The following is a 22064-nucleotide window of genomic DNA, read 5'->3' on the forward strand; positions in this document are numbered from 1 at the left end:
AAGGAGCTAACTGATCAGCTATCAGCAATTGGATCTGCAATTGAAGAGGAAGACCAAATTGTAACACTGTTGGGTAGCTTGCCACCAAGTTATGCTACAATTGTCACTGCACGAGAAACAAAGATTGACAACCTGACACTGAAGTTTGTTCAGCAAGCATTAATAAATGAAGAGCAAAAGCGAGTGAATGCTAATGATTCCAGTGGTGCTACGTCAGGTGGTGCATCAGCCATGTCATCACAATTTCGGGGAAATGTGCAGGATAGCTCCAAGACAGTGGGAGCAGCAGACAAAAGCAAGTGGAGATGTTACAAATGTGGTAGAGAAGGCCATATCAAGCGCAAATGTCCAACCTTGAAAAACAAACCAAAAAAGAAAATCCACAAGGCCAAGCACATGATGTGTGAGGATGAAGAAGATTCCTCTGACAGTGCCTTTGTGATCAGGGATGCAAACAGTGACAGACCACAACAGGCTGAGTGGTTAATTGATTCTGGAGCATCAAAACACATGACGTGTGATAAAGACATTATTAAATAATACCAGCAGTTCAGCAGTTGGTTGACGCCCTAGGAATTGGAAAATGTCAACCTGAAAATTACTTTCAAATTAAGTGATGTAAAAAATGTCACGATTATATTACATCCGGAGATGCTTTCCTCTTCATTCACCTTAGATGAATGGAGCCTTGGTCATCAGATGGTATCCAGTGGTCATTGAGTGTTTCGACCCAGAACCATAACACCCTACCGCTGGTGGGCCTGCAGTGGTGGCCAAGTCACTGCCTATCTCCTCCTCCTGGCTTCCAGCTCATATCGTCTCTCCTGCTCCATAACCAGCAAGAGGCTCTCTCTGCTGCCTCCCCCATCCTGCGAGCTGCTGTCTTTCTCTCCTTCCCTGTCATTCCCAAGGCTGTGAGCATTCTCCATACCGACTGGGCAGGGAATCCTCTGCAGCCGACCTCGACCGGGAACAGCCATGCCTGCCGTCCTTTTCCCCTGCAGTCATTCAAAATGTCCTGGTATTTGGCACTTTTCCTTTCGAAGGCTTGGTCGCACCCTTCTTCCCATGGGACTGTGAGTTCTAGGAGAATGATCTTCTTTGCGTCTTCAGACCACAGCACCACATCCGGTCTCAGGGTTGTCTGGACAACCTAGGGGAACTGCAGCCTTCCTCCCAGGTCTACCTTCATGTCCCAAGAACGGGCCATTTGCAATAGGCTCTTCCTTGATGTTGCTGTGGTTGGTGGCTTTTCTCCCTCCCTCACAAACTGGATTGATCGTGTTCTCCCTTGTGGTTGCCGTTTCTTGCATCTCTGCTGCTCCGGGGTGTTAGCCAGTGTCATGAGCACCTTGTCATGACGCCATTTGTATCTCCCTTGGGTGAGTGCTGTTTTACACCCTGACAGGATGTGCGCCATGGTACCCTTCTGTCCGCAAAGCTTGCATAGTGCATCCTCTCTCATGCCCCATCTGTGCAAGTTTGTTGGAGTCGGGAGTGTGTCATACACTGATCTCAGCAAGAAAGAGATGCGGAATGGTTCCAGCTTCCATAGATCTGCCCACGTGATCTTTCTCTTGGGGAGGTCCCATTTGGTCCAGGCTCCCTGGGACGCTAGTTCCACTGCTGTTGATTTCCGACCTTCCTCTTCCAGGTTTCGTACTTCCTCCTGGATCATAGCTCTTCTTTCCCTGGGTTCTGCCTTACTCCACTGTTGGACATGGGAAGTTACAAGACCCTGTCTTCCTGTGCATGGTGTTCCTATGATGTCACGTAGCCTCAACATGCTCTCAGCTTGATGTGTCAGCTGCCCACTCGCGTCCTGATCTTGTAGTGACGCCTGCGTGTCTGACTTGTTCGTCCTTGGAGTCTCTGTATGTTATTAAGACTCTGCACTTTGCTACCTTGAATTCCTCCACCATGGATGACAAGAGAAGCTGGAGCTGTCCTGATCTTATGAAGAGGCCTACTGATATGAACCTTGGAGGGATTCCCAGCCATTTTCTGAGGTACTTATTGATCTTTCTCTCCACTCCTTCTACGCATGTCATAGGGATGTCATACACCGTCAACAGCCACATGAGTCCTGGTAACAGTCCATGTTGGTAGAGCCATATTTTAAATTACCAGGGAGTCCTGATTTTTCAATCCTCCTTAGCCACTCCTCTGTCTGCTTCTCTGTACTGGTGATGTTGTTCCTGTCAGTAAGTGAGCTGTCAAACCACTTTCCAAGGCACTTTATAGGGTTCTCCTCAATCGATGGAATCACTTCTCCTTGCACTTGCAGCTTGAACCTGTTCGTCAGTTTACCTTTCCGGTAAACTGACAATGTATGATGTGCTGTATGTTCCAAAGCTCAGTGGGAGCTGCTACCAAGAAAGGGAATACAGTGCAGTTCAGAAAGTCTCGTTGCTACATATGTGCAAAAAGTGGAACACTTCGAGGAATGGGAACACAAAGATCTGATGGACTATATCAGCTGGATATTGAAGGAAGTGAAACTGTTTGTCACAGTGCTTCTGTAGCGGCCAGCCTGTGGCACCAGAGCCTTGGTCACACTACCAAGCTTAAAGAACTCAAAGATCTGGTGAACGGAGTGAACTTTTCTGCAGAAAAAGAGATTCCCTTCTGTGAAGGATGTATGGAAGGCAAGTTGGCTGAGAAGCCATTCAAGTCGATTGGAGGAATCCGTTCCAAACGCAAGATGCAGCTGATTCACAGTGATGTCTGTGGTCCCATGCAGACTGAATCTATAGGTGGAGCAAAATATTTTGTGACTTTCATTGATGATTACACAAGATGCTGCAAGGTATACTTTTTGAAACAGAAAAATTAGGTGCTAAGCAAATTCAGGGAATTTGAGAGAACATTCCCAAATAAGTCTGGTCGAAGCGTCACAAAAAAATAAATAAATAAGCGTCACAAGGCTGAGGACATATAATGGTGGTGAGTACACATCAAAGGAGTTTCAAGAATATTTGAAGTCTCAAGGCATCCACCATGAAATGACTGTACCTCACTCACCACAGCAAAATGGTGTTGCAGAAAGAAAAAACAGGACATTAGTTGAAGCAGCTCGAAAAATGCTGTCACATGCAAAGTTGTCAAAGATGTTCTGGGCAGAGGCTGTAGCCACCGCAGCTTACATACAGAACAGGCTGCCCACAGCTGTTCTGAAGGAAGAGACACCCTATGAGAAATGGTGTCGAAAGAAACCTGACATGAGTCACATGAAGGTGTTTGGCTGTATTGCCTTATGCACATATCCCAGATGAAGAAAGAAGGAAACAGAACAAAAAGCCTGCAGATGAGAGCAATATTGTCAGCTGACATCTCTATCCCGAAGCTTTTTGATGTGGGAAATACAAAAGAAGCTCATTCTTTTTTTAATCAAGATTGAGAATACTTTTAACTCAGAGAATTAGTCATTTTGTATATGTATATGAGGCCATCGTACTAGACTGCACAGCAAACACGTTGCATTATTCATTAAAATTAAAATTAAACGCAACATGATGAAGTCACAGTTGACAGCACTGTCAGAACAAGTGGCAGAATCAGAAATGCTCCAAGGAGATTTGGATATGATGAGTTTGTCGATATAGTGACTGTTGATCATCATGCCAATATGTGTCGTGTGACAGAGCCAATGACACTGAAAGAAGCATTGGTGAGTCCTAATGCAAAAGAATCGCAGGAGGCGGCTGACTTGGAATATGAGTCACTGCTGGAAAATGAGACGTGGGACTTGGTGAATTTATCAAGAGAAAGAAAGGCAGTAGGATCGAGATGGGTGTTTAGAGTCAAGCATCATAGTGATGGAAGAGTGGAGAGATACAAGTGCAGGCTCATTGCCAAGGGCTTCTCACAGTTGTATGGTGCGGACTATGATGAAACATTTTCACCTGTGGTACGTTTCAGCTCTATTCGTACATTATTGTCCTTTGCCATTCAAAACAATTTACATGTACACCAGATAGATGTTGTAACTGCATTCCTTAATGGGCACCTTTAAGAAGAAATCTACATGGAGCAGCCAGAGGGCTACATCAAACCAGGGCAGGAACACCTTGTATGCAAACTAAAAAAATCAATCTATGGACTGAAGCAGTCTCCTCGCTGCTGGAGCAAGGCTTTCACAGAGTTCATGATGGAAATCGGATTCAAGCAGAGCACATCAGACCACTGTGTGTTCGGGAGATCAAGAAAAGAGCTTGAGATACTCGCAGTTTACGTCGATGATTTGATTCTGATAACTGAGTCAACTGAGAGCATGAATGACCTCAAAGTGGCTCTCAAGAGCACTACAAGATGAAAGACATGGGAGAGCTGTCCTATATCCTGGGCATCTCTGTGATCCAAGTAAAAGAGAATAATCGTGTAATTCTTCATCAGAAGCATTACTGAAGCCATACTTCAGAAATATGGAATGGATAATGCAAATCCTGTGGCAACTCCTGCTGATGCCAATGTCAAATTGAGAAAGAGCGATGGTGTCAGTAAGCAAGTGGACCAGCATACCTATCAGTCAATGGTGGGAAGTCTACTGTATGCTGCAATGGCCACACGACCAGACATAGCTCAAGCAGTGAGTGCTGTGTCAAAGTTCAACGCAAATCCAGATGCTGCACATCTGGCCGCTGTGAAGAGGATACTTCGATACTTGAAAGGGACAGTGAACTTTGCTCTCAAGTATGAGCAGTCAGACTCTGGAGCTTTGATTGGATTCTCAGATGCTGACTGGGCTGGAGATCAGGATGACCGACGCTCAACAACAGGCACCGTTTTTCTACTGAGTGGAGGAGCAGTGAGCTGGCTCAGCAAGAAACAAGCAACAGTTGCACTTTCAACAGTAGAAGCAGAGTACATCGCACTCAGTCAAGCCGCTCAAGAAGGAATCTGGCTGAAAAGATTACTGAGTGATCTCGGAGTAGAAACGATGTCCACAGTGATCCTGGAAGACAACCAAGGAGCCATCGTAATCGCAGAATCCTGTGAACCACTCCAGGACCAAACACATAGACATTCACTATCACGACATCCGTGAATGTGTGCAGAATAGACAAATAGAATTGCAATATTGTCCAACAAATGACATGAAAGGGGATATCTTTACCAAACCACTGCCTAGACAGAAGTTTGAATATCTCAGGGGTGAGATTGGACTTTTCCCTATTTAGATAAAGTGGTTAGTTGTGCTTGACAGGTGTATGCCGAACGCTGCCTGATCAAATCAAGTCAAAAAAGAAAAAAAATGTGAAAAAGAGTTTCAGTGAAATTATTGTAAACAAACTAAAAGAGTTCCTGTGAAAACACTGTAAAAAACTAAAAATATTTTGTTGTTGTTGTTTGACATATTATTGTGAAGGAGAGCACGGCTCTGTAATATTATTAAAAGGGACTTGCGATGAGGTGGCGACTTGTCCAGGGTGTACACCGCCTTCTGCCCGATTGTAGCTGAGATAGGCTCCAGCGCCCCCCGCGACCCTGAAGGGAATAAGCGGTAGAAAATGGATGGATGGATGGACTTGATGTCATTGAAAAACTAAGTGGGAGTGTTGTAATGCAGTAGTTTTCCCAATAGATGACACTGTTGCACTGTTGACTAATTTCATTTCACTTTGTATATGCACTTGCTATCCTGTTTGTGCATGCCAGTCAATAAAAACTCTGCCAAAGAACAGCTTTTTGATGCAGTACCGCCTGAGGGATCGAAGGTCCGTAATATCATTGCTTCTGTGCAGTGATTTCTCCAGATTCTCTGAACTTTTTGATGATATTACGGACCGTAGATGGTGAAATCCTTAAATTCCTTGCAACAGCTAGTTGAGAAATGTTGTTCTTAAACTGTTCGACATTTTGCTCACGCATTTGTTCACAAAGAGGTGACCCTCGCCCCATCCTTGTTTGTGAATGACTGAGCATTTCATGGAAACTGCTTTTATACCCAATCATGGCACCCACCTGTTTCAAATGTGCCTGTTCACCTGTGCGATATTCCAAATAAGTGTTTGATGAGCATTTCTCAACTTTCTCAGTCTTTTTTGCCACCTGTGCCAACTTTTTTTAAACATGTTGCAGGCATCTAATTCCTGAAGAGCTAATATTTGCCAAATAATTAAAATTTTCCAGTTCAAACGTTAAGTATCAGTCTATTCAATTGAATATAGGTTGAAAAGGATTTACAAATGATTGTATTTTGTTTTTATTTACGAGTTACACAACGTGCCAACTTCACTGGTTTTGGAGTTTGTATATCTACAGGTGAAATTTTTTTTTCAAATATCGTGCAAAGGTTTGTTTATATCAGCACAACAATTTACAAGATGAAACTTATATATGACACAGGCTCATAACATGCAACTCAAGATAATTCAAGATTTCTGACCAATTTCTAATTTTAATGGTTATGGCTAATAGCTTATAAAAATCTCCAAGTGAAAATTTCAGAAGATATTGGGTTTTCCAAAACTGTAAAAAAAACGATCAGCTATGCATGTTTGTTTCACCTGTAAACCCGTGTGTGTATATGTATATACAGGATGTATAAATACAGTGTGTGTGTGTATATACTGTATGTGTATATATATATATATATATATATATATATATATATATATATATATATATATATATATATATATATATATAAATAAATAAATAAATAGTAAAGTACCACTGATAGTCACACACACACACTATGTGTGGTGAAATTACTCTCTGCATTTGACCCATCCCCTTGTTCCACCTCCTGGGAGTTGAGGGGAGCAGTGAGCAGCAGCGGTGGCCGCGCTCGGGAATCATTTTGGTGATTTAACCTCCAATTCCAACCCTTGATGCTGAGTGACAGGCAGGGGAGGTGATGTGTCCCATTTTTATAGTCTTTGGTATGACTCGGCCGGGGTTTGAACTCACGACCTACACACACATATATACACATATATATATATATATATATATATATATATATATATGCGTGTATGCATATGAATTCATGATATTTTACAGCAAGAACACCCATGAATATATTTACATGACACACTTTTGTTGCAATGTATCCGTCAACATGTAACTTTAAAAAAATATATTTATCAACATGTGACTAACGACAATACTTGTCAACATGGGACTTTCACAACAATATTTGTCAACATGGGACTTTAACGTCAATATTTTTTCCTTTACAGAGCGTTGGAAAGTGAAGCTCACATCGTTCGTTATGAGTTTCTTCCTGAGACAAGTGACGAGCTGGCTGTTGTCCCCGGCAACATTGTGTTTGTTCTGCAGAAAGGTTCTGACAACTGGGCCTCAGTCGTCTTTAACGGAAGAGTAAGAGCAACATAAATATTTGATATTATTCAATGACATTGATGTTTTACTAATTTCTTTACAGAAGGGACTTGTTCCTTACAACTACCTCGAACGTTTGGAAATGTCTTTAGGCGCTAAGCAGACGCAGGTGAGAAACTAAGTTTGTTACCTCACTTTTTATATCTAATTTTTGTAGGTTTTCGTTTAACGGTAATTTTTACCAATAGTTAAATTTTTTAACATTGTCTCAGTTTTGTACAAACATACACATGTAACAAACACGTGTGTTTGCCTTTTGCCTGAGACCTGCTCAGTGGCCTTGTGGTTAGAGTTTCCGCCCTAACAACTGGAAGGTCGTGAGTTCAAACCCCAGCCGAGTCATACCAAAGACTATAAAAATGGGACCCATTGCCTCCCTGCTTGGCACTCAGCATCAAGGGTTGGAATTGGGGGTTAAATCACCAAAATGATTCCCGAGCATGACCACTGCTGCTGCTCACTGCTCCCCTCACCTCCCCGGGGGTGAACATGGGGATGGGTCAAATGCAGAGGATAATTTCACCACACCTTAGTGTGTGTGTGACTATTGTTGGGACATTAACTTTAACTTTAATAAATGGGCATATCGTTCCACAGAATTGAGTACCAAAACAAAGGTGTTGGTTGTAACTATTTGTTCAATGAACAACTTCATGTCTATTTTCTTTCGTGTTGGAGCATCAATTATCAAACATGTTCTCGTAATGGGGCGTTCAAGTCACTGCGTAATTCTAATGTTTTATTATTATTCCACCATGGGGCCAATGAAAGTGGTGAGTGCCAGCATTTTGATAAAGTTCATCGCTGTCTACATCAACATAGTCTTTAATTCAAGTCAAAGTAATGGTAAATGTTTGTATACATGTTATCCATCATTTATATGTATTTCACATTGATTTCTGCACGTAACACATATAAATAGCAAATGTGTTGTCTTAATATTTTTGTCCGTCTGAAACACATGAATTGGATTTGCATTAATTCTAATAGGGGCAGCACAGTGGAACAGGGGTTAGTGCTGGTGCCTCACAATAAGAAGGTCCTGGGTTCCGTCCGCGGGCTCGGGCTCTTTCTGTGTGGAGTTTGCATGTTCTCCCCGTGACCGCGTGGGTTCTCTCCAGCTACTCCGGCTTCCTCCCACCTCCAAAGACATGCACCTGGGGATAGGTTGATTGGCAACACTAAATGGTCCCTAGTGTTGTGTTGTTTGTCTATCTGTGTTGGCCCTGCGATGAGGTGGCAACTAGTCCAGGGTGAACCCCGCCTTCTGCCCGAGTGCAGCTGGGATTGGCTCCAGCACCCCGGTAGCCCAACAAGAATATGCTGTAGAAAATGGATGGTTATTTCTAATAGCAAAAATGTATAGTTTTAATACTATTTGGTGTTTGTCAAACCCATTGGTTTGGACTGTACTATCAATAACTAAAAGGTACTACTGTCTTTGATTTGTTATAAACAATTAAGTTTTTCATTTTCCTGTGTTGAATGAAAACCAGGAAGAATCTCCGAGTCGGGAACCACCAAGCAGGCCAGAAAGGAAACAAGGTACAAATGTTTATAATATTTATCAAAGTATTGATTTTTTATGCTTTTTCATGTTAGGTGTCGAAGTACTGATGTTTTTTGAAGTACTTATTTTTACATATTTTTCATATCAACTGATGTTTTTTGAAATACAGAAGTTCTGTCATGTGAGGTGGTGAGGTTCTGATTAGGTATTGATGTTTTTTCATGTCAGGTGTTGAAGTACTGATAGTGTTTTTGAAGTACTTATTTTCATTTGTTTTTTTATGTCAGGTGTTGAAGTACTGATGTGTTCAAATACCTCTTCATGTCAGGTATTGAAGTACTGTTGATGTTTTTGAAGTACTAATGTGTTGAAGTATGTTTTATGTCAGTCGAAGTACTGACGATGTTTTTTGAAGTACTGATGTATTGAAGTATATTTTTTTAATGTCAGGTGTTGAAGTACTGACAATGTTTTTTTAACTACTGATGTGTTGAAGTATCTTTTTTTAATGTCAAGGTGTTGAAGTACTGATGATGTTTTTTTAACTACTGATGTGTTGAAGTATCTTTTTTTAATGTCAAGGTGTTGAAGTACTGATGATGTTTTTGGAAAAAGTGATGCATTGAAGTAAATTTGGTAATGTTAGGTGTTGAAGTACTATTGAAATACTGATGTAATGAAGTATCTTTTTTCATGTTTTTCATGTCAGGTGTTGAAGTACTGATAATGTTTTTTGAAGTACTTTTTTCATGTCAGGTGCATACTTGCCAACCTTGGGGAGGGGGGGGGGGCTTGGGGGGGCGGGGTTTGGTGGTAGCGGGGGTGTATATTGTAGCACAGTGGTTCTCAAATGAGGGTACGCGTACCCCTGGGGGTACTTGAAGGTATGCCAAGGGGTACGTGAGATTTGTTTTAAATATTCTAAAAATAGCAACAATTCAAAAATCCTTTATAAATATATTTATTGAATAATACTTCAACAAAATAAATGTTTAGAATTAAGTTCATGAATCCAGATGGATCTCTATTACAATCTCCAAAGAGGGCACTTTAAGTTGATGATTACTTCTATGTGTAGAAATCTTTATTTATAATTGAATCACTTGTTTATTTTTCAACAAGTTTTTAGTTATTTTTACATCTTTTTTTCCAAATAGTTCAAGAAAGACCACTACAAATGAGCAATATGTTGCACTGTTATACAATTTAATAAATCAGAAACTGATGACGTAGTGCTGTATTTTACTTCTTTATCTCTTTTTTTCAACCAAAAATGCTTTGCTCTGATTAGGGGGTACTTGAATTAAAAAAATGTTCACAGGGGTACATCACTGAAAAAAGGTTGAGAATCACTGTTGTAGCGTCCCGGAAGAGTTAGTGCTGCAAGGGGTTCTGGGTATTTGTTCTGTTGTGTTTATGTTGTGTTACGGTGTGGATGTTCTCCCGAAATGTGTTTGTCATTCTTGTTTGGTGTGGGTTCACAGTGTGGCGCATATTTGTAACCGTGTTAAAGTTGTTTATACGGCCACCCTCAGTGTGACCTGTATGGCTGTTGATCAATTCATTGCGTGTGTTTAAAAGCCGTATATATTATGTGACTGGGCCGGCACGCAAAGGCAGTGCCGTTAAGGCACAATTGACCACTAAATGGTAACACCCGAATAAGTTTTTCAACTTGTTTAAGTCCACGTTAATTAATTCATGGTAAAGTTACATTGTTTAATGCATACAGCGGGGCATCACAACAAAATCAGGCATAATAATGTGTTAATTCCACGACTGTATATATCGGTATCGGTTGATATCGGAATCGGTAATTAAGAGTTAATAATACCTGGGATTTATATAGCGCTTTTCTAAGTACCCAAAGTCGCTTTACATGTAGAACCCATCATTCATTCACACCTGGTGGTGGTAAGCTACTTTCATAGCCACAGCTGCCCTGGGGTAGACTGACGGAAGCGTGGCTGCAATTTGCGCCAACGGCCCCTCCGACCACCACCTATCATTCATCATTCAATTCACCGGTGTGAGTGGCACCGGGGGCAAAGGCTGAAGTGTCCTGCCCAAGGACACAACGGCAGCGATTTTTGGATGGTAAGAGGCGGGGAGCGAACCTGCAACCCTCAGGTTTCTGGCACGGTTGCTCTACCCACTACGCCATGCCGCTCTAAGAGTTGGACCAGGGGTGCTCATTACGTCGATCGCGATCTACCGGTCGATCTCGGAGGGAGTGTCAGTCGATCACCAGCCAGGCATTAAAAAAATAGTCCTAAAAATGAGCGATCATAAATCTTCACTATGACGTCACTTTCGTCACTTGATTGACATTCACGGCACCTGAGGGTCTTCTGAGATGACGCTGGCTGCTGCCAGCTCATTAAAATTACCGATTGGAAGGCGAGAAACACTTTATTTCAACAGACTCTGGCGCCGTACCTGTCGTCAAAACTCCAAAGACCGACTGCACAGTTGCACAATAAAAGCTCTGCTTCATCCTGCCTGCGCTACCAAAATAAGAGTCTCAGAATGCTGGCGTGCACAAGCTAGCAAGCTACGGAGTTTGCCGACAATGTATTTCTTGTAAAGTGTATACAAAGGAGTACGGAAGCTGGACAAATAAGATGCCAAAAACCAACCACTTTCATGTGGTATTGAACAGAAAGGAGGACTTTTTTTCTCCTCAATTCGAAAATGCGGACCTTATCATCACTACTGTCTGATTCCAATTCATCACAATCAGGTAATACACCAACTTATATTCTTGTCTTCATGAAAGAAAGGAATCTATATGTGTTAAACATGCTTGTATTATCTTTAACCACCTTTAACTTGTTAACAATATTAACTATATGTGTTAAACATGCTTGTATTATCTTTAACCACCTTTAAGTTGTTAACAATATTAATTATATGTGTTAAACATGCTTGTTTTATCTTTAACCACCTTTAAGTTGTTAACAATATTAACTATTTGTGTTAAACATGCTTGTATTATTTTTAACCACCTTTAACTTGTTAACAATATTAACTATATGTGTTAAACATGCTTGCATTATCTTTAAACACCTTTAACTTGTTAACAATATTAACTATATGTATTAAACATACTTGTATTATCATTAAACGCCTTTAATGTATTAACTATATGTGTTAAACATGCTTGCATTATCATTAAACACCTTTAACTTGTTAACAATATTAACTATATGTATTAAACATACTTGTATTATCATTAAACACCTTTAATGTATTATCATTAAGTTAAGTTAAAGTTAAAGTACCAATGATTGTCACACACACACTAGGTGTGGTGAAATTTGTCCTCTGCATTTAACCCATCCCCTTGTTCACCCCCTGGGAGGTGAGGGGAGCAGTGGGCTGCAGCTGTGCCGCGCCCGGGAATCATTTTTGGTGATTTAACCCCCAATTCCGACCCTTGATGCTGAGTGCCAAGCAGGTAGGTAACGTGTCCCATTTTTATAGTCTTTGGTATGACTCGGCCGGGATTTGAACTCACAACCTACCGATCTCAGGGCGGACACTCTAACCACTAGGCCACTGAAACACCTTTAACTTGTTAACAAAAACATATATTTCATAAATAAGTAAATATAAATTATATATATGAATGAGGTAGATCCCCACGACTTGATCAATTGAAAAGTAGCTCGTCTGCAGAAAAAGTGTGAGCACCCCTGAGTTGGACAATATCGGAATATCGGCAAAAAAGCCATTATCGGACATCTCTTGTTCAAATACCTCTTCATGTCAGGTGTTGAAGTACTGCTGATGTTTTTGAAGTACTAATGTGTTGAAGTATGTTTTATGTCAGTCGTTGAAGTACTGATGATGTTTTTTTTAACTACTGATGTGTTGGAAGAATCTTTTTTTCAATGTCAAGGTGTTGAAGTACTGATGATGTTTTTGGAAAAACTGATGCGTTGAAAGTAAATTTGTTCATGTCAGGTGTTGAAGTACTTTTTTCATGTCAGGTGTTGAAGTACCGATATTTTTTTAAATACTAATGTGTTGAGGTGCCTCTCTTGGTTTTTCATGCAAGGTGTTACAGTAATGGTGTGTTGAAGTACTGATGAAGTTTTTTCATGTCTGGTGTTGCAGTAGTGATGACACAGGTTCTACGGAATATGCAAAATAAGACTAAATAATGAAGGGAAAAGTACTGCTGATGTTTTTGATGTACTGATGTTTTTTTTCATGTCAGGTGTTGAAGTACTGATGTGTTTAAGTACCAATATTCATGTTTTTTCATGTCAGGTGTTGGAAGTACTGATGACATTTCTGTCAGATGTAACAGCAGCAGTGCAGACGTGGAACCCAAGGTAAAACAATTAAATCAACATTGATGAAGTTTTTGAGGAAAAACGTTTTCTTCATTCAGGAAGCACAGCCTGCTGACAGGTCATGTATCGTCAAAGTGTACGGCACCTTCAACGTTGCAGTACGTGTAACAAGCGACTGCACGTACTCCATGTTGGTAGAGAAGATGAGTAAGAAACTCAAACGGTCTTCTTCATCCTTCACATTGAGGTAAACATTTGGGATGACGTTTCCATCATTCATCAACTCTTTCTTTCACACTACTGCACTTCAATAGTGGTGCCTCTAATTTGCATAATGAGTGCTTTCACGTTGGGGTGGGGAAACTGATATACATCAATAGAATCGATACCAAGGTGGGTATTAGTATCGGATAAATACTGGTGCGATGATATCGATACTTTTGTTGCAGTTTCTTGTAAGTACATTCAGCAAATTACTTAAATGTTATTTTATTTAACCACTTTAATTTGTCTGTCAGTGCAAACATCTCTCTCTTTTTGCACTTATTTGTGTTGTGTTGCCATTTTTGTATTTCCATTTGTTATTTTACACTCATTACTTTTTTCTTTAAGAATTGTGTGTACATTGTGAACATTTTACAACACATTGTTTTATATAGTTGCATTTAGTTATAAAAACATCTTTATTTGCATGAAATCATTTTCCCGCATTATCAGAATCAGAATCAGCTTTATTGTCATTACGCAAGGTAACGAGATTGAGGCCATTCCATACAGTGCGATGTGTGCATGCTAGAAAAACAATGTGCAAATATATAGAAATATAAAAAATGTAGAAGTGCAATGAATATGGTGTGAAATGAATATATACATGAAAAAACAAAACAAAAACAGGGTGGTTGGTGGAATGGGTTATTGCACCGAAGAGAAGGCAGTTATGAGGGACAATGGGGCAGTCCGTTCAGGATGGTTATGGCCCTGGGGAAGAAGCTGTTCTTTAGCCTGTTTGTTTTGGTTTTAATGCACCTGTAGCGCTTCCCAGAGGGCAGCAGGTGGAACAGGTCAGAGCCAGGGTGGGTGCTGTCCTTGATGATGGCACTGGCTCTGTTGAGGCAGCGGGAGGTGTAATCAACTAACTAGACGTAAATTCACAAAAATACATTTCAAGTCAAAGTGCTGGTATCAGTGATTACAGCACTGTATGTACTTGGTATCAGCTGATACCAAAATTCCCAGTATCGGCCACCATTCTTTGATTGATTGATTGATTGAAACTTTATTATTAGATTGCCAAGGAAGAGAATACATTATATGAAACAGTACACTTTACACAGTACATTACACATTCCGTATAATTGACCACTAAATGGTAACACCCAAATATAAGTTTTTCAACTTGTTTAGTCGGGGTCCACATTAATCAATTCATGATAACATATTTGAATCCCCAAAAGTGTCTAATAAGACCAGAAATTGTTGCTAGTCATTTTTCAGAGAGAGAAAAACAATTTTCAGAAATGAATTCAGGATTCTATGGTGATTAATTTTTAATACATGACCCCAAAAGGGATAGGCGGTAGAAAATGAATGGATGGATGGATGCATGGATAAAATCCCGAAATGATTGCTCCTATTTCTTCATAGTTTCACTTCAGAGGAAAACACTGTTCTAAGCAAAGACACCGACATGGTGAGTGTGTGGAGTCGCACTCGTAACAGATGTCTCAAACTGTGGTGTCACATCAAAGAGGTGAGTATCTTATCATAAAATATCACATGAAGTGAAGAATTGATTTATTCATGAAGACAGAAAATGTACTCTGTTAAAGCTAAGAGACGTCACAACCGCTGAAAGTGAAACTGAACTCTTTTTTGGAATTTTGCCTATCATTCATAATAATGAGTTGGGAAATTGTGTTAGATGTAAATATAAACAGAATACAATGATTTGCAAATCATTTTCAATCCATATTCAGTTGAATATGCTACAAAGACAACATATTTGATGTTCAAACTGATAAACATTTTTTTTTTTGCAAATAATCATAAACTTTAGAATTTGATGCCAGCAACACGTGACAAAGAAGTTGGGAAAGGTGGCAATAAATACTGATAAAGTTGAGGAATGCTCATCAAACACTTATTTGGAACATCCCACAGGTGAACAGGCTAATTGGGAACAGGTGGGTGCCATGATTGGGTATAAAAGTAGATTCCATGAAATGCTCAGTCATTCACAAACAAGGATGGGGCGAGGGTCACCACTTTGTCAACAAATGCATGAGCAAATTGTTGAACAGTTTAAGAAAAAACTTTCTCAACCAGCTATTGCAAGGAATTTAGGGATTTCACCATCTACGGTCCGTAATATCATCAAAGGGTTCAGAGAATCTGGAGAAATCACTGCACGTAAGCAGCTAAACCCGTGACCTTCGATTCCTCAGGCTGTACTGCATCAACAAGTGACATCAGTGTGTAAAGGATATCACCACTTGGGCTCAGGAACACTTCAGAAACCCACTGTCAGTAACTACAGTTGGTCGCTACATCTGTAAGTGCAAGTTAAAACTCTCCTATGCAAGGCAAAAACCGTTTATCAATATCAACCAGAAACGCCGTCGGCTTCGCTGGGCCTGAGCTCATCTACGATGGACTGATACAAAGTGGAAAAGTGTTCTGTGGTCTGACGAGTCCACATTTCAAATTGTTTTTGGAAACTGTCGACGTCGTGTCCTCCGGACCAAAGAGGAAAAGAACCATCCGGATTGTTATAGGCGCAAAGTTGAAAAGCCAGCATCTGTGATGGTATGGGGGTGTATTAGTGCCCAAGACATGGGTAACTTACACATCTGTGAAGGCGCCATTAATACTGAAAGGTACATACAGGTTTTGGAGCAACATATGTTGCCATCCAAGCAACGTTACCATGAACGCCCCTGCTTATTTCAGCAAGACAATGCCAAGCCACGTGTTACATCAACGTGGCTTCATAGTAAAAGAGTGCGGGTACTAGACTGGCCTGCCTGTAGTCCAGACCTGTCTCCCATTGAAAATGTGTGGCGCATTATGAAGCCTAAAATACCATAACGGAGACCCCCGGACTGTTGAACAACTTAAGCTGTACATCAAGCAAGAATGGGAAAGAATTCCACCTGAGAAGCTCAAAAAATGTGTCTCCTCAGTTCCCAAACGTTTACTGTGTGTTGTTAAAAGGAAAGGCCATGTAACACAGTGGTGAACATGCCCTTTCCCAACTACTTTGGCACGTGTTGCAGCCATGAAATTCTAAGTTAATTATTATTTGCAAAAAAAAAAATAAAGTTTATGAGTTTGAACATCAAATATCTTGTCTTTGTAGTGCATTCAATTGAATATGGGTTGAAAAGGATGTGCAAATCATTGTATTTCGTTTATATTTACATCTAACACAATTTCCCAACTCATATGGAAACGGGGTTTGTAGGTTTTCTTTTTTTATACATTCTGATTTGTCAAAGTATGAGGTGGCTAACAATGCAGCTAATGGGGCGGCATGGCATAGTGGGTAGAGCGGCCGTGCCAGAAACCTGAGGGGTGCAGGTTCGCTCCCCGGCTCTTGACATCCAAATCGCTGCCGTTGTGTCCTTGGGCAGGACATTTCACCCTTCACACTGGTGAATGAATGATAGGTGGTGGTCGGAGGGACCGTAGGCGCAAACTGGCAGCCTCGCTTCCGTCAGTCTACCCCAGGGCAGCCGTGCCTACAAATGGAGCTTACCACCACCAGGTGTGAATGAATGATGTGTTCCCACTTCTCTGTGAGCGCTTTGAGTATCTAATAATAGAAAAGCGCGATATAAAATCTAATCCATTATTATTATTATTAATGGGAGTCATTGATTGTACCAATAAAGCCCTCTAAAAACATCCCAAAACCCTAAACAATACTCCTCTGACCTGAATATTAGCAAATAATAGCGATATTGTTATTATAAGCACTAATGCAGAAGAAACTACTTTTAGCTGCGCCGTGATCAGAGAGAGGTAACTAGTTTATGCAGGTATTGACACATTGAGCTGCTGCATCGCCTCTAAATTGGTAAAAGTTGATTCAAGATTAAAAATCATGCCTCGCTCGCTTTTTCGCCCACCTTTTTTAACCAGTGTGAGGATTATGATTAATTCTTCATCTAAACGGGACGATATGATATCCCATCAGTCGGCGTCTCAGTGAGAGCAGACATTGTACAGTAAGTGATTGTATTATTATGTTCGTAGTATGTATTGTTTGGCACTTAGCAATACTGCAACAAGTAGGATCTGCTTATCACCCAACTTTTAAAACTTGTAGCTCATCTTTCTTATATTTGGGCTCAAAAATACAAGTTTCTGGATCATCATTTGTCCCAAAGTAGTCGTCGTTGGCTCTCATTAGGTCTGCCATGAATTGTAGCGTTGTTTATGTTAAAGGAAAAAGCAAATGTGATGAGTCTGTGAAATTAATATGCTTATAATGAGCTAAATACATAAATATTACATGTTATTATGAACTACTATAAACTACATTATATATACTGTATACCAGACCTGGGCAAATTAAGGCCCGGGGCCACATGTGGCCCGTTGAGCTTTTCAATCTGGCCCGCCGGACATTCCCAAATAATTTTTTTAGATCTTTAAGATGGAAAGTGTAGCTGCCATTATGATGTGCAGTCATGTTGTCTAATGACCGTAAGTCTTCAACTATACAAAGTATTTCAATGGTTTGAATCTGCGCTTATGGATGATATACCAGTTACTATGGTAATCTAATTAGTTACTATGGTCATCTAATTAGTTACTATGGTAATCTACGTCACAGCAGCTCAGACGAGGCACAAAGCATTGTGGGCGGGAAGCGTTTCCACAGACGCGGAAGGAGATTTTCACAACAAAGTTCTAAAGCTTAGTGATGTATAGAATAGAATGGAATAGAAAGTACTTTATTGATCCCTGGGGGGAATTCAGCAAATATCAGATATATCAGACTGTAGGTGGGTTTATTTTGTACCCTTCGCGTTCATATTTCACTGTTTGTTGCGTTTTTGTTGCGTTTCACTTGATTGTAAAATATGTCGATCGAAAGGGGGTGTGACATTCATATTTTGTCAATATTCAGTGTTTTATCGTTCATAGAAAAATTTAAAATTACATTTTTTAAGGCGGTCTGTCATAACGTTTCTAGCATTCAATCAGACATTATTGTGAGGTTTTGTATTAGTGTTCCTAAAAATACATATACCGGCCCCCAGACATTTCTTTCTCTAAATGTGGCCCCCGAGTCAAAATAATTGCCCAGGCCTGCTGTATACCTACAGTGTGTATATAAAAGAGGTTTTTGGATGTTTTTTAGAGCGCTTTTATAGGCGGAATAGAACAAATCCCCATTACCTCAATTGTTAGCTGACTTTTGTTAGTGTTTATTCACGAGTTAGAATGCATAAAAAAACAAATGTGTTTTTTGTCTAACATAAGGATTGTGAATGATAAACAAAATTCCAAAAAAGTTCAGCTTCCCTTTCTGTCGACATCCTACAGATTGGCTGAGCCATGTTGACAAACGGTTGATAACATGACGCAAAATAGCTTAATAAATGGGAATATGCTGGTCAAATGGCTGACTTTGTCAAAACGCACGTCAACTGTCTAATCAAAACTTTTGTTTGTTTCTGGTGTTGACGCAGTAGGAACAAAATGTAACAATATATCAACTATTTATTGATCAAACAGCACAATTGTCGTCCTCCCGCGTAGCTCAGACATACTTCCTGTTCTTGTCTACAGTGTAAAGTCTTCTGGGTAAAGTAGAATATAAACTTTGACTAACTGTTGGACATGTATTTACATATTTATTTAAGCTTTATTTATCCAGGATAAGACAATTAAGAACATATTTTCATTTTCAAAACTGACCTCGCACAGAGGCAGCATTTACAAATTAGAGATGTGTGAAGTCTGATGATAATCTCTCAAATTAGTACCTGTACTATATATTGCTTCACATATGCTCCTATGCGGGGGTAAATGTGTTGGAACATAAATGACTGTTTAAGATTGACACTTTTCATGTGTAAAACATACACAAAGAATGTCTGCAACTTGTGGACCACAGAGCAAAGGACAAGAAGTAAGTGAATTATTTATATAGTGCTTTTTTCTAGAGAATCAAAGCGCTTTACATCCCTTATCTACATATTTAAGCTTGAGTTAAACCAGTGTGGGTGGCACTGGGAGCAGATGGGTAAAGTGTCTTGCCCAAGGACACAACGGCAGGGATAACGGAAGCAGGGATCCAACCTGGAACCCTCAAGTTGCTGACACGACCTCTCTACCAACCGAGCAACGTCGCCCAAATATAGCCTTTATATAGCCTTGGTGGTGTTTCTTTCTATAATTACAACAAATTATTACTAATATTATCCATCCATCCATTTTCTACCGCTTGGTCCTTTCGGGGTCGCTGGAGCGTATCCCAGCTGCATTCGGGCGGAAGGCGGAGTACACCCAGGACAAGTTTCCACCTCATCGCAGGGCCAACACAGATAGACAACATTCACACTCATATTCACACACTAGGGCCAATTTAGTGTTACCAAAACAGTACAGTAACTTGACAATAAGCTCCAAGTATGTGCTTTTACTGCCACCTAGTGTCTACTTTTAAGTCTGTGTGGTATAAAACCAGTAAAACATCAATACAGTATTTGTTTTATAAGGAACACTTCAAACATTAATAAATGACTAAAGTAATCCCAGCAGGCACTAGAAATTAAAACAACGTTGAGAACTTGTTGAATTAGGTCCTGACGTTGAGCAACTCAAACCTAACGTCGGAACAAAATGCTTTTTGACTATGTTTAATCAATGTCGGATTCTGACGTTGATTTGACCATTGAATTTTGATCATTTTCCAACACAAATAAAACATTTAAACATGTTTTTTGACAATGTTTATGCAATGTCAGGTTGTGACGTTGATTTGACCATTGACATTTGGTATTTTCCCAACCAACAACATGGATCCAATGTTAGACACCAATGTTGTCTCAATTTACAAAAACAACTATATTGCAACGTTGTGTCAAAGTCAGTTTTAAAGGACGTGTATGTATAATCAACATTGTATCAATGTCTTGTGCCGGCTGGGATGTTATTGAAAAAAAAAAAAAGTGTTACTTTCCCGAACTTTCTGTAAAAGCTGCTGCAAATTCATACATTTTAGGTTGTGACAATTACAAGAAAAGCCCACGAAATCCTGTAGGGATTGACAGAAGGACTGAGGGCAAATACCAAAAGATTCAAGAGTAGTAAATAGTAGTTTTTACTTTCACTTTGTTATTGTGTATTATTAACTGTGCCAATGTATGTAATAAAAGAGAATAGCTGGGTTGCATATGACGTTACATCCGTTTTTCTTCTTTGCGGCTTAATTGACAAGATGGTTAAGCAGCTTAAGCTTACATAGAGTCCTGAAAGAAGTGGTTTATAAAAGGTAATTAAGTCAGGGAAAAAAACCTAAGTGCATCGAAGGAAATGGTTCTTAAAAATATCACTTTCATCATCTTGTGGAACACAATTGGACCATGCTCGTGTCTGCAGTGATCACTTTGTAAAAACATTGACTTGTTTGAGAAACTTTCTGTGATGCAGTTGAGCCCAATTGCATCACAGCGTAGTGTTTCAGAGCAGAATTAAACTTAAGAAGGGGACAAGAGGTCGCATTAGTTGGTGTTCTTTTGGGGTTGCTATGACTAAATATAATTACCAAGATCTGCTTGTGCAAATAAACTAAAGTCATGTTAAGTCCTAGTAATAAATATTGTGATTGTTGGTCTAATCCACCGTAATTTTCATTGTATATTTTCATGTGTAGTTAAATACTGAGACAAAATATTAACTTCACACCATAAAAATAACTACCGACATTAATTGTAGATGAGACTACTAATATTTGGAGCAGGAAATCAACTGCAAACAAACTTATCCTGTTTCTCATTAGCGCCACGATCACAGCAGCATGGCACTCGTTATGTCAATCAAATAAGTTACTTACAGTAGCGATGTACAATAAATCCAACTTTGTCTTTCATTGATTAATGCATTTTTAATGTGTGGACCCCTCAGATGTAAAGACATGATGTGCCTCTAATATTTTCCTCTCTACGTATCTAAGTGTCAAATTAAGTGAGGTTGTAGCGAGCAGGAACGTCTTAGTGATGATGTATGTTTCAAATCATTAAAAATATTTTTCTTAAGAGTGTATACAGTACAGGCCAAAAGTTTGGACAGTATAACGGGTTTTCTTTATTTTCATGACTATTTACATTATAAATTGTCACTGAAGGCATTACAACTATGAATGAACACATGAAGAGTTATGTACTTAACAAAAAAAGGTGAAATAACTGAAAACATGTTTTATATTCTAGTTTTTTCAAAATAGCCACCCTTTTCTCTGGTTACTGTTTTGCACACCCTTGGCATTCTCTCGATGGGCTTCAAGAGGTAGTCACCTGAAATGGTTTTCACTTCACAGGTGTCATAGTTTTGATGCCTTCAGGGACAATCTACAATGTAAATAGTCATTAAAATAAAGAAAACGCATTGAAATGAGGTGTGTCCAAACATTTTTGCCTGTACTGTATATCCACTCCATCTCATCTTAAATATTTTTTTCATGATCGCTTATATTTGCCTCTAAACCTTTCAAAATACGCCCGAATCTGCACTGATGCAGGTAAATAAAAACAGTAGCCTAATGGGGCTGTAGACCGTCGCCTGAAACCCAAAAGTGCCTCTAAGTCACGTGATTGCAACCCAGCAATAAGGGACGAGTTTAACTATTGCGTACATATTGCGTATTGACTCTCACATGTGATGTG

At 39.8% G+C, this 22064-nt stretch overlaps 1 protein-coding gene across 4 annotated transcripts in view; it reads left to right on the forward strand.

Moving 5' to 3' along the window:
• The window catches only part of ncf2 (neutrophil cytosolic factor 2), a 42444-nt gene that overhangs the window by 18400 nt on the left and 1980 nt on the right, over positions 1–22064 (forward strand). For all 4 annotated transcript variants that reach the window (XM_061965699.2, XM_061965697.2, XM_061965695.2 and 1 more), the window contains exons 9-14: positions 7188–7329; positions 7394–7459; positions 8847–8895; positions 13139–13203; positions 13263–13411; positions 14809–14914. In XM_061965699.2, coding sequence (XP_061821683.1) covers positions 7188–7329; positions 7394–7459; positions 8847–8895; positions 13139–13203; positions 13263–13411; positions 14809–14914 — 577 coding nt within the window. The remainder of the gene's footprint in view (positions 1–7187; positions 7330–7393; positions 7460–8846; positions 8896–13138; positions 13204–13262; positions 13412–14808; positions 14915–22064) is intronic.

Source organism: Nerophis lumbriciformis, linkage group LG07 (assembly GCF_033978685.3).
Source record: "Nerophis lumbriciformis linkage group LG07, RoL_Nlum_v2.1, whole genome shotgun sequence".
Classification (NCBI taxonomy): Eukaryota; Metazoa; Chordata; class Actinopteri; order Syngnathiformes; family Syngnathidae; genus Nerophis; species Nerophis lumbriciformis.